This window comes from Oncorhynchus keta, chromosome 23, assembly GCF_023373465.1.
Source record: "Oncorhynchus keta strain PuntledgeMale-10-30-2019 chromosome 23, Oket_V2, whole genome shotgun sequence".
In the NCBI taxonomy this organism is placed as follows: Eukaryota; Metazoa; Chordata; class Actinopteri; order Salmoniformes; family Salmonidae; genus Oncorhynchus; species Oncorhynchus keta.
This window is the reverse complement of record NC_068443.1, coordinates 48,369,853-48,383,644: the sequence shown is the minus strand read 5'-3', so window position 1 is coordinate 48,383,644 and position 13,792 is coordinate 48,369,853. Positions and strand designations below refer to the sequence as shown.

General features: G+C 43.2%; 1 protein-coding gene across 3 annotated transcripts in view; it reads left to right on the top strand.

The window, feature by feature from the left end:
* The window catches only part of LOC118401640 (arf-GAP with SH3 domain, ANK repeat and PH domain-containing protein 1-like), a 171,485-nt gene that overhangs the window by 72,639 nt on the left and 85,054 nt on the right, over nt 1–13,792 (top strand). For 2 of the 3 annotated variants that reach the window (XM_052477345.1, XM_052477344.1), the window contains exons 7-9: nt 5,690–5,775; nt 8,741–8,816; nt 12,088–12,174. In XM_052477345.1, the coding sequence (XP_052333305.1) occupies nt 5,690–5,775; nt 8,741–8,816; nt 12,088–12,174 (249 nt within the window). The remainder of the gene's footprint in view (nt 1–5,689; nt 5,776–8,740; nt 8,817–12,087; nt 12,175–13,792) is intronic. The other variant, XM_052477346.1, reaches the window with a different exon arrangement.

Below are 13,792 nucleotides of genomic sequence, written 5' to 3'. Positions count from 1 at the left end.
CACTTCTCAGTTCCTATGCTTCCTGTCTGATGGTTTGGTCACTTGAATGCTGGCAGTGCTTTCACTCTAGTGGTAGCATGAGACGGAGTCTGCAACCCACACAAGTGGCTCAGGATGGAGGCGCTACCAGGAGACAGGCCAGTACATCAGGAGACGTGGAGGAGGCCGTAGGAGGGCAACAAGCCAGCAGCAGGACCGCTACCTCCACCTTTGTGCAAGGAGGAGCAGGAGGAGCACTGCCAGAGCCCTGCAAAATGACCTCCAGCAGGCCACAAATGTGCATGTGTCTGCTCAAACGGTCAGAAACAGACTCCATGAGGGTGGTATGAGGGCCCGACGTCCACAGGTGGGGGTTGTGCTTTCAGCCCAACACCGTGGAGGACGTTTGGCATTTGCCAGAGAACACCAAGATTGGCAAATTCGCCACTGGCGCCCTGTGCTCTTCACAGATGAAAGCAGGTTCACCCTGGGCACACGGCACATCTGGAGATGCCGGAGAACGTTCTGCTGCCTGCCACATCCTCCAGCATGACCGGTTTGGTGGTGGGTCAGTCATGGTGTGGGGTGGCATTTATTTGGGGGGCCGCACAGCCCTCCATGTGCTCGCCAGAGGTAGCCAGACTGCCATTAGGTACCGAGATGAGATCCTCAGACCCCTTGTGAGACCATCCAATGCTAGACCTCATGTGGCTGGAGTGTGTCACAGTTCCTGCAAGAGGAAGGCATTGATGCTATGGACTGGCCCGCCTGTCCAGATCTGGGACATCATGTCTTGCTCCATCCACCAACGCCACGTTGCACTACACTGTCCAGGAGATGGCGGATGCTTTAGTCCAGGTCTGGTAGGAGATCCCTCAGGAGACCATCTGCCACCTCATCAGGAGCATGACCAGGCGTTGTAGGGAGGTCATACAGGCACGTGGAGGCCACACACACTACTGCGCCTAATTTTGAATTGTTTTAAGGACATTACATCAAAGTTGGATCAGCCTGTAGTGTGGTTTTCCACTTTAATTTTGAGTGCGACTCCAAATCCAGACCTCCATGGGTTGATAAATTTGATTTCCATTGATCATTTTTGCGTGATTTTTGTTGTCAGCACATTCAACTATGTAAAGAAAAAAGTATTTAATAAGAATATTTCATTCATTCAGATCTAGGATGTGTTACTTTGTTATTTCAGTGGACCCAAACCTCTTCTAGAACAAATTGTTTCTGTGGAGCCTGGCTACCCATAACTTATGTTCATTCAAAGCTTGTTGAATGCTTACAAGGCTTACTTTAACCACATGTGTATAAATTGCTACTCAACTAGCAATTCACTTCTATGCAACAAGGTTACACCCCCCAAAAAATCTTCTCAACGAGCAACTCACTTCTATACAACAAGCAACAACAACCTTTTCGTAGAGAGGCCTCCAACCTTTTCGTAGAGAGGCCTCCAACCTTTTCGTAGAGAGGCCTCCAACCTTTTCGTAGAGAGGCCTCCAACCTTTTCGTAGAGAGGCCTCCAACCTTTTCGTAGAGAGGCCTCCAACCTTTTCGTGGAGAGGCCTCCAACCTTTTCGTGGAGTGAGGCCTCCAACCTTTTCGTGGAGTGAGGCCTCCAACCTTTTCGTGGAGTAACAAAGGACTAAACTCTGTAATATAACAAAGGACTTGAACACTGATACATCACAGATACATATCACTCATTGCATGCACTATTTTAACCTGATTTGGTTCTTTAACAATGACATTGGTCTAGACTCACCCAGCATTTCTGCCATCAATCAGGAGATTAAGAATTGGCTCCCCAAAGTGGGTTTTGTCCAGCCTTCTCTCTTTCTCTGGATAAACACTCAGATAATGTTTTATTGTTATAAGAAATGCATGCTATAATTTGGTCCTATTATTTCTAATACAATAGAGAATTTTCGAAAGGATGAAGAGTGTAAGTTGTAACTGGGAATTACATCTCCATACCACTCTATGGCATAACAAGGCTATTACTTCCCGTAATAAACCTTTTGAGTCTAGAGCCTGGTCGGCAAAACAGGTAAATAATCTAGGGGAGATATTTAACTCAAAGGGTCTTCTTAGTTTTCAGGTACTTTGTCTTCATTTTCATATTCAAGGGCCATCATTCATTCTATATCTTAGACTGCTGTCAGCTCTTCATCCCTATGGGGTTCATTCTATATCTTAGGCTGCTGTCAGCCCTTCATCCCTATGGGGTTCTATATCTTAGACTGCTGTCAGCTCTTCATCCCTATGGGGTTCTATATCTTAGACTGCTGTCAGCTCTTCATCCCTATGGGGTTCTATATCTTAGGCTGCTGTCAGCTCTTCATCCCTATGGGGTTCTATATCTTAGACTGCTGTCAGCTCTTCATCCCTATGGGGTTCTATATCTTAGACTGCTGTCAGCCCTTCATCCCTATGGGGTTCTATATCTTAGACTGCTGTCAGCTCTTCATCCCCCTATATCTTAGACTGCTGTCAGCTCTTCATCCCTATGGGGTTCTATATCTTAGACTGCTGTCAGCTCTTCATCCCTATGGGGTTCTATATCTTAGACTGCTGTCAGCTCTTCATCCCTATGGGGTTCATTCTATATCTTAGACTGCTGTCAGCTCTTCATCCCTATGGGGTTCATTCTATATCTTAGACTGCTGTCAGCTCTTCATCTCAATGATTTAAAGCAGAAATATCCATGGGTAAATTATTTTTGCTGTCGTGGGCTATTGATTGGTTCAATGTCTGGTAGGATTTATGAATTCATTCTTTATATCTTAGACTGCTTTCAGCTCTTCATCACCCTATGGGATGTCCTGAGGTTTACGAGTTTGAGGACAGTGTCATATATTCTCTCTGACATGGGGTTCTATATCTTAGACTGCTGTCAGCTCTTCATCCCTATGGGGTTCATATTCTGGTTACCATGATCTTAGACTGCATACAATCAGGATGTAATTATGTTTGAGTGTAATTGTTTTTTTTAATGATTGTATTGCCCTTGTCACCCAATAAAAAAACAGTTGTCACAAAAAAATAAAAACCTGATCTTGCTTTGTCATTATGAGGTATTGTGTTTAGATTGATGTAAGTTTAAAATGTAATTTTAGCGATTTTAGAATAAGGTTGTACTGTAACAAGATGTGGAACAAGGAAAGGCGTCTGAATTCTTTCCGAATGCACTGCAGAGTACATTGATGTGTCCTATAAGGAGCATTGGTGGCAAATCTGATGGTAAAATGGTAAAGAACATCTCGCCGCTCGAGAGCACCCTTACCTGTTAGAACTATAAATGATGTCTCCGTAATCTAGCATGGGTAGGATGATCATCTGAATCAGGGTTAGCTTTGGCAGCTGGAGTGAAAGAGTAGCGAATACGATAGAGGAAACACAGTCTAGATCTAATTCTGCAGCTTGTATATGTGCTAAGAGAAGGACAGTGTAACGTCTACCCATGCTCCCAAGTACTGGTATGAGGTGACTACCTCAAGCTCTTAAACCCTCAGAGGTAGTAATCACACAGTGGGGGGAATTCTTCTTACTGAACCACATGACCTTTGTTTTGGATGTGTTCAGAACAAGATTAAGGGCAGAGAAAGCTTGTTGGACACTAAGAAAGCTTTGTTGTAGAGCATTTAACACAAATTCCGGGGAGGGGCCAGCTGAGTATAAGACTGTATCATCTGCATATAAATGGATGAGAGAGCTTCCTATTGCCTCATCTATGTTGTTGATGTAAATTGAGAAGAGTGTGGGGCCTGGGATCGAGCCTTGGGGTACTCTCTTGGTGACAGGTAGTGGCTGAGACAGCAAATATTCTGACTTTTTTACTGCACTCTTTGAGAGAGTTGTTAGCAAACCAGGCCAAAGACCCCTCAGAGACACCAATACGCCTTACCTACCCACAAGAATGGAATGGTCTACCATATCAAAAGCTTTGGCCAAGTCAATAAAGATAGCAGCACAACATTGCTTAGAAGTAAGGGTAATGGTGACATCATTTAAAACCTTCAAGGTTGCAGTGACACATCGATAAGCTGAGCAGAAACCAGATTGCATACCAGACCAGAGAGAATACTACAGACATCAAGAAAGCAAGTTTTTCCCAACACTTTTGATAAACAGGGAAAGATCAAAATTGGCCTATAACATTTAGAATCGGCTTGATCTCTCCCTTTAAATTAAGGATGCACGGTGGCTGCCTTCCAAGCACTGGGAACCTCCCCAGAGAGGAGATATGTGAGAGGCTCTGTGATAATAGGGGCAGCAACCTCAAAGAAGAAAGGGTCTAAACATCTGACCCAGATGTTTTTTGGGGTCAAGTTTAAGGAGCTCCTTTAGAACAGTAGACTGGATAGTGTTATCTGAAGAGGTTTACAGCCAGTGTTGGTGATTTACTGCCACCTGGATAGTGTTATCTGAAGAGGTTTACAGCCAGTGTTGGTGATTTACTGCCATCTGGATAGTGTTATCTGAAGAGGTATACAGCCAGTGTTGGTGATTTACTGCCATCTGGATAGTGTTATCTGAAGAGGTATACAGCCAGTGTTGGTGATTTACTGCCACCTGGATAGTGTTATCTGAAGAGGTTTACAGCCAGTGTTGGTGATTTACTGCCACCTGGATAGTGTTATCTGAAGAGGTATACAGCCAGTGTTGGTGATTTACTGCCACCTGGATAGTGTTATCTGAAGAGGTATAGAGCCAGTGTTGGTGATTTACTGCCACCTGCTTTCTGGAATGTTTGCTCAGGAGTATAATTAATTGATTCTTCCTGATGACCTCGATGAAATTATGTGATCCTTACTTAACCCATAAGAAGTCCCACCCAGTTGACTACTTTAAGAGGTTGAAACCCCTTAAAGGTATTTTCCATGCTAAAACCAGTTCTATCCATCCAGATTCCCCGTTCTACCCCTATGAGCGTTCAGCAGTGCTAAAGTGAGTGCCGCTGTCCACTGTGAATCAGCCAGCACCGCTGTCCACTGTGAATCAGCCAGTGCCGCTGATGCTGAACAGGAAACGATCCTTCTGTAGCTCAGTGAGTGCATGGCGTTTTCTGTGGGCAGAGGTTTGCACACATGACTCCATGATGCTGAAATGGAAACATTATTATTATTATTATTATCTTTTATCCTTTTGCTTGTGGCCCTGTCCATGGTGCTGAAGGGGGTGTCCTTCGGTCATGGCTTGAAGATATCCAGCTTTTGACAACCCAGACTTTTTTCCAAACCTTAAGCAATTTTTTCTGTCCTGCTACGTTAATCCTAACCTGCTGCGTAAATTCTCCTAACCTGCTACGAAAAGTTATCTGATTTTAATCTCATGTTAATTTGACAATCTGTCCTTCAGCCACACCTACGCTCATACCTCTCTTGGTGCCACACCCTTTTCATCGTGATCAGCTACAACAGCTGGATGCCCAGGAATGTACAAGACAATTCTTGCTTATCACTTACTCAGTCACTCATGCCACAACTTCCTGAGCATACACACACACACATATACACACACACACGCTACAATTCACCAAGCACACTCAAACATTGGGGAAAAAAACGTTGGGATTTGTGTGCCATACAATTGAAAAGTTTAGATGACTGGTTTCTGATTGTACATTTTTTAAAATTGTTTTGATTTGTGTAAGAGGCTGTCATTCCAAATATCGTCATTTTTCTTCATGTCCCAACAGTACCTGATCAAAGTGAATGAGATCAAAACTAAGAAGGGAGTTGACCTGCTCCAGAACCTCATAAGGTACTACCATGCACAGTGCAAGTAAGTATACTGACACAACTTCCAGCTCATACTTCCTGTTCACACCAGAAAAGGCAGTGTTTATCCATTAATCAATATCTTTGTACCACAGTCAGGGATGCAACAGTAAAAACAATAACCATACAACAGATGTACAACATAAGAAAAATAGTAAGAGATCCACTACACTATTAAAATCATCAAATAGGAGCCGTTTATTTCGGCCCCATGCTGATTCAAATCAAATGTATTTATATAGCCCTTCTTACATCAGCTGATATCGCAGTGCTGTACAGAAACCCAGCCTAAAACCGCAAACAGCAAGCAATGCAGGTGTAGAAGCACGGTGGCTAGGGAAAAGCTCCCTAGAAAGGTTTAAACCTCGGAAGAAACCTAGAGAGAAACCAGGCTCTGAGGGGTGGACAGTCCTCTAGCTGTGCCGGGTGGAGTTTATAACAGAACATGGCCAAGATGTTCAAATGTTCATAAATGACCAGCGTGGTCAAATAATAATAATCACAGTAGTTGTCGAGGGTTCAACAAGTCAGCATCATCGATCATTGAGAGTATATCTACTGCTCCTGCTGTCTCTAGAGAGTTGAAAACAGCAGGTCTGGGACAGGTAGCACGTCCGGTGAACAAGTCAGGGTTCCATAGCCGCAGGCAGAACAGTTAAAACTGGAGCAGCAGCACGGCCAGGTGGACTGGGGACAGCAAGGAGTCATCATGCCAGGTAGTCCTGAGGCATCGTCCAAGGGCTCAGGTCCTCCGAGAGAGAGAGAGAGAGAGAGAGAGAGAGAGAAAGAGAGAGAGAGCATACTTAAATTCACACAGGACACCAGAAAAGACAGAAGAAATATTCCAGATATAACAGACTGACCCTAGCCCCCCGACACATAAACTGCTGCAGCATAAATACTGGAGGCTGAGACAGGAGGGGTCAGGAGACACTGTGGCCCCATCCGATGATACCCCTGGACAGGGCCAAACAGGCAGGATATAACCCCACCCACTTTGCGAAAGCACAGCCCCCACACCACTAAAGGGATAGCCCACAAGATCTCCGCCACGGCACAACCCATGGGGGGTGTTGTTAACACAGATTATGGGATGTATTGTGAGTGGAAGGGATGAGTTTTGGGTTACTTAGACACATTGTTGGTTGAGGGAGTACTATCAGTGTTGTTGTCAGGTTAGCAGTTGCGGTTAAAATATCAACTTCCGTAAGATCGCTGCATGGCAAAGGCAACACAAGTGTTGGAATAATCAAACGTATGTGAAGGACAAAGAACTTTTCAGACTCCTTCATGTTAGATATCAAAATGCAAGCCATTGTATTCAAACAATTTTATTGTGAAAGAAAAACGTATTAAAAAATATACACTGCTCAAAAAAATAAAGGGAACACTTAAACAACACAATGTAACTCCAAGTCAATCACACTTCTGTGAAATCAAACTGTCCACTCAGGAAGCAACACTGATTGACAATAAATTTCACATGCTGTTGTGCAAATGGAATAGACAACAGGTGGAAATTATAGGCAATTAGCAAGACACCCCCAATAAAGGAGTGGTTCTGCAGGTGGTTACCACAGACCACTTCTCAGTTCCTATGCTCCCTGGCTGATGTTTTGGTCACTTTTGAATGCTGGCGGTGCTTTCACTCTAGTGGTAGCATGAGACGGAGTCTACGACCCACACAAGTGGCTCAGGTAGTGCAGCTCATCCAGGATGGAACATCAATGCGAGCTGTGGCAAGAAGGTTTGCTGTGTCTGTCAGCGTAGTGTCCAGAGCATGGAGGTGCTACCAGGAGACAGGCCAGTACATCAGGAGACGTGGAGGAGGCCGTAGGAGGGCAACAACCCAGCAGCAGGACCGCTACCTCCGCCTTTGTGCAAGGATGAGCAGGAGGAGCACTGCCAGAGCCCTGCAAAATGACCTTCAGCAGGCCACAGATGTGCATGTGTCTGCTCAAACGGTCAGAAACAGACTCCATGAGGGTGGTATGAGAGCCCGACGTCCACAGGTGGGGGTTGTGCTTACTTGCCAGAGAAAACCAAGATTGGCAAATTCGCCACTGGTGCCCTGTGCTCTTCACAGATGAAGGCAGGTTCACACTGAACACATGTGACAGATGTGACAGTCTGGAGACGCCGTGGAGAACGTTCTGCTGCCTGCAACATCCTCCAGCATGACCGGTTTGGCAGTGGATCAGTCATGGTATGGGGTGGCATTTCTTTGGGGGGCCGCACAGCCCTCCATGTGCTCGCCAGAGGTAGCCTGACTGCCATTAGGTACCGAGATGAGATCCTCAGACCCCTTGTGAGATAATATGCTGGTGCGGTTGGCCCTGGGTTCCTCCTAACGCAAGACAATGCTTGACCTCATGTGGCTGGAGTGTGTCAGCAGTTCCTGCAAGAGGAAGGCATTGATGCTATGGACTGGCCCGCCCGTTCCCCAGACCTGAATCCAATTGAGCACATCTGGGACATCATGTCTCGCTCCATCCACCAACGCCACGCTGCACCACAGACTGTCCAGGAGTTGGCAGATACTTTAGTCCAGGTCTGGGAGGAGATCCCTCAGGAGACCATCCGCCAACTCATCAGGAGCATGCCCAGGCGTTGTAGGGATATCATACAGGCACGTGGAGTCCACACACACTACTGAGCCTCATTTTGACTTGTTTTAAGGACATTACATCAAAGTTGGATCAGCCTGTAGTGTGGTTTTCCACTTTAATTTGGAGTGTGACTCCAAATCCAGACCTCCATGGGTTGATAAATTTGATTTCCATTGATACATTTTGTGTGATTTTGTTGTCAGCACATTCAACTATGTAAAGAAAAAAGTATTTAATAACAATATTACATTAATTCAGATCTAGGATGTGTTATTTCAGTGTTCCCTTTATGTTTTTGAGCAGTGTATGTTTATGTATATGTGCTTATGCTAGAAAACCAGACTACTCTTTCTTCTTCAGCTTTTTTCAGGATGGATTGAAAACCGCAGACAAGTTGAAGCAGTATATTGAGAAGCTTGCAGCTGACCTGTATAACGTAGGTCATATTTACATTTAAAAATTATTAGACAAAAGGCTACGTTGGTCTCTCTGCTGTATGGCTTTGTGATTTCATCTACAGTACCAGTCAAAAGTTTTGACACCTACTCATTCAAGGGCTTTTCTATATTTGGACTATTTTCTACATTGTAGAAAAATAGCGAAGACATCAAAACTATGAAATAACACGTGGAATCAATTTTTAAACAAATCTAAATATATTTTATATTCTTCAAAGTAGCCACCCTTTGCCTTTGACAGCTTTGCACATTCTTGGTATTCTCTCAACCAGCTTCATGATGAATGCTTTTCCAACAGTCTTGATGGAGTTCTCACATATGCTCAGCACTTGTTGGCTGCTTGTCTTTCACTCTGCGGTCCAAAAAGTCCCAAACCAACTCAGCTGATTGTGGAGGCCAGGTCATCTGATGCATCACTCTCCTTATTGGTCAAATAGCCCTTACACAGCCTGCAGGTGTGTGTTGCGTCATTTTCCTTTTGAAAAACAAATGATAGTCCCACTAAGCGCAAACCAGATGGGATGGTGTATCGCTGCAGAATGCTGTGGTAGCCATGTTGGTTAAGTGTGCCTTGAATTCTAAATAAATCACAGACAGTGTCACCAGCAAAATACCCCCACACCATCACACCTCCTCCTCCATGCTTCACGATGGGAACCACACAAGCGGAGATCATCCGTTTACCTACTCTGTGTCTCAGAAAGACAAGGAGGTTGAAACCAAAAATCTCAAATTTGAACTCATCAGACCAAAGGACAGATTTCCACCTGTAGGATGTCCATTACTTGTTTTTCTTGGCGCAAGCATGTCTCTTCTTCTTATTGGTGTACTTTAGTTATGGTTTCTTTGCAGCAATTTGACCATGAAGGCCTGATTCACACAGTCTCCTCTGAACAGTTGATGTTGAGATGTCTGTTACTTACACTCTGTGAAGCATTTATTTGGGCTGCAATTTCTGAGGCTGGTAACTAATGAACTTGTCCTCTGCAGCGAGGTAACTCTGGGTCTTCTTTTCCTGTGGTGGTCCTCATGAGAGCCAGTTTCATCAAAGCGCTTCATGGTTTTTGCATCTGCACAAAGTTCCTGAAATTTTCCAGACTGACCTTCAATTGCTTCATGTCTTAAAGTAATGATGGACTGTCATTTATCTTTGCTTATTTGAGCTGTTCTTGTCATAATATGGACATGGTCTTTTGTCCAAATGGGGCTATCGTCTGTATACCACCCCTACCTTGTCACAACACAACTGATTGGCTCAAACACATTAACAAATGAACTTTTAACAAGGCGCACCAGTTAACCTGTCTAGGACTGGGGTTCCGCCCCCCAACAGCCAGTGAAAGTGCAGGGCGCCAAATTCAAAACAACAATAATCTCATAATTAAAATTCCTCAAGCATACAAGTCTTTTACACCATTTTAAAGTGAATTTCTCGTTAATCCAGCCACAGTGTCGGATTTCAAAAAGGATTTACAGTGAAAGCACCACAAACGATTGTTAGGTCACCACCAAGCCACAAAAAAATCACAGCCATTTTTTCCAGCCAAAGAGAGGAGTCACAAAAAGCAGAAATAGACATAAAATGAATCACTAACCTTTGATGATCTTCACCAGATGACACTCATAGGACTTCATGTTACACAATGCATCTATGTTTTGTTTGATAAAGTCAAATAAAAAAAATCTGAGTTGACATTGGTGCGTTACGTTCAGTAGTTATAAAACATGCGTTGATATTGCAGAGAGCCACATCAATTTACAGAAATACTCATAATAAACATTGATAAAGATACAACTATTATACATGGAACTTGATAAACCTCCCCATTAATTCAACCGCTATGTCAGATTTCAAAAAAACTTTACGGAGAAAGCAAACCATGCAATAATCTGAGTACAGCCTTTAAACAACAAAGCAGCAAAAAGATACCCGCCATATTGGGTAGTCAACATTTCTCAGAAATAGCATTTTAAATATTCACTTACCTTTGATGATCTTCATCAGAATGCACTCCCAGGAATCCCAGTTCCACCATAAATGTTTTGATTTTTTTTCGATAATGTCCATCAGTTGTATCCAAATATCTTCTTTTGTTAGGGGTAAAGAAATCCAAAGCGCGTTTAGGTCGCACCGAACGTCGGACGAAAAGTTAAAAAGAGTCCGTTACAGCCCGTAGAAGCAGGCCAACCTAAGTATGGAATCAATCTTTAGGATGTTTTTAACATAAAACTTCATTAATGTTCCAACCGGACAATTCCTTTGTCTGTACAAAATGGAGTGGAACGTAGCTACCTTTCACGTGAGCGCGCCAGACCGAGGCTGTGGCACTCTGCCAGACCACTCACTCAAAGAGCCCTTATGAGCCCCTCCTTTAGAGTAGAATCCTCAAAACATGTTCTAAATACTGTTGACATCTAGTGGAAGCCTTGGGAAGTGAAACATAACTCATATCACCCTGTACCTTCAATGGGGGCCGAGTTGGGGAAAAACTACAAACCTCAGATTTCCCACTTCCTGGTTGGATTTTTCTCAGGTTTTCGCCTGCCATATGAGTTCTGTTATACTCACAATCAAACAGTTTTACAAACTTCAGAGTGTTTTCTATCCAATGCTATTAATAATGTGCATATATTAGCGTCTGGGACAGAGTAGGAGGAAGTTCACTCTGGGCACGCTATTCATGCAAAAGTGAAAATGCTGCCCCCTATCCCAAAAAGGTTAATTGAAATGCATTCCCGGTGACTACCTCATTGGGTTAGCAGGGTAGCCTAGTGGTTAGAGCGTTGGACTTGTAACCGGAAGGTTGCAAGTTGAAACCCCTGAGCTGACAAGGTACAAATCTGTCGTTCTGCCTCTGAACAGGCAGTTAACCCACTGTTCCTAGGGCGTCATTGAAAATAAGATTTTGTTCTTAACTGACTTGCCTAGTTAAAAGTCAAATTAAAAAAAATATTTTTAAAAAGATGGTTGAGAGAATGCTGAGAGTGTGCAAAGCTTTCAAAGGCAAAGGATTTGAAGAATATAAAATATATTTAGATTTTGTTTAACACTTTTTTGGTTACTACATGATTCCATGTGTCTTTCATTTCTACAATGTAATTTTTTTTTTAAATAAAGAAAAACTCTTGAAATGAGTAGGTATGTCCAATCTTTTCACTGGTACTGTATATCTCTCCATTCATTGTATGTGGGGATTTGATTGTGACTGATGGGAATTTGTAGTGATGTGAATGGTTCTCACTCCACAGATAAAGCAGACCCAGGATGAGGAGAAGAAGCAGTTGACGGCTTTAAGAGATCTCATTAAATCATGTCTGCAGCTGGACCAAAAGGAGGTAGCTCTTTTTGTCTAACATACCACGGGAGTGCAGCAGGGCACCATACTTAGACCAATGTTTATTTGGATTTTGGTATTGGCCCTGCCTATGCCATGTTGTTGACTTTTATAGTGTGGTTTTGTATCCTTGGGTAATGCTCTAACATTTCTCTAAAATACATCTGTTTTCTTAAACATAAATAATCTTCTATGACCATATCTACTTGCTAACATTCACAAGTTCTCAATGAAATGGAAATATATCAGTCAATCCTTTCATTATTTCTCATTTTACCTTAGACCATCCATTCCTTCTACCTCCATACTTCTCTTCCTCATCTGACTCAAACTCATAAGAATCATAACCCAAACCCATTTCAACAGTCCATTGTTCTATACTTTTCTGCATAAGAAGTGCAATAACAGTAATGGAGAAAGTCTCATGCTTCATACCCACTGAGCCGTGTTTTGCCAGGGAAACACTGTACATGCTGTATCCAGCAGTTACATAAAACATGAGATTAAGTCTCTCCCCTAATGTGTCTCCCACTTAGAGCACACTGCAGTTCCACCAAAGTGTGCATGATAATAGACCTCAGGTACGCCATATTTATTCACCCCACGTCAGTTACAAACTCGGTGGCCTTGTGGTTAGTGTCTGCCCTGAGATTGGAATGTTGAGGATTTGATCTAAAAATTGGATCCGATTACTCTCTACTGCTTAGCATTAACACTCTTGAACCATTAAAGCAATCATTTGGACTGCTCATTAATTTAAAAAGTAAAAAAATGTATTACTCTGACATTTTTTAAAAATTTTCTTCCCCCCTCTACCCTGGGTTTTTCAAAATGAGTCTATATAATACACTCTCGTTGTTAGAATCTTAATACAACAAACAGACCGCACTCAACGTGCTGTATATGTCCATAAGCAAACATGAAAATCCTCATCCAGAAGCGACGCTCCTAGTAACTTTAATGCAGGCAAACTTAAATCGGTTTTATCCTAATTTCTACCAGCATGTCACATGTGCAACCAGAGAGAGAGAAAATAAACTCTAGACCTTTACTCCACGCACAGAGACGTGTATAAAGCTCTCCTTCGCCCTCCATTTGGAAAATCTGACCATAATTATATCCTCCTGATTTCTGTTTACAAGCAAAAATTTAAGCGGGAAGTACCAGTGACTCGCTCAATACGGAAGTGGTTTGATTACACGGTTTTGCTAGCACAGACTGGAATATGTTCCAGGTTTCATCTGATAGCATTGAGGAGTACACCACTTCAGTCACCGGCTTCATCAATAAGTGCATCGACAACGTCGTCTCCACAGTGACCGTACGTACATATCCAAACCAGAAGCCACTAGTTACAGGCAACATTCGTACCTAGCTAAAGGCTAGAGCTGCTGCTTTCAAGAACCTGGACACTAATCTGGATGCTTATAAGAAAGCCCGCTATACCCTCAGAAGAACCATCAACCAGGCAAAGCGGCAATACAGGACTAAGATTGAATCCTACTACACCGGCTCTGGCGCTCGTCGTTTTTGGCTGGGCTCGCAAACTATTACAGACTACAACTTGACGAGCTAAATGCCTGTTATGCTCGCTTCGAGGCAAGCGACACTGAAGCATG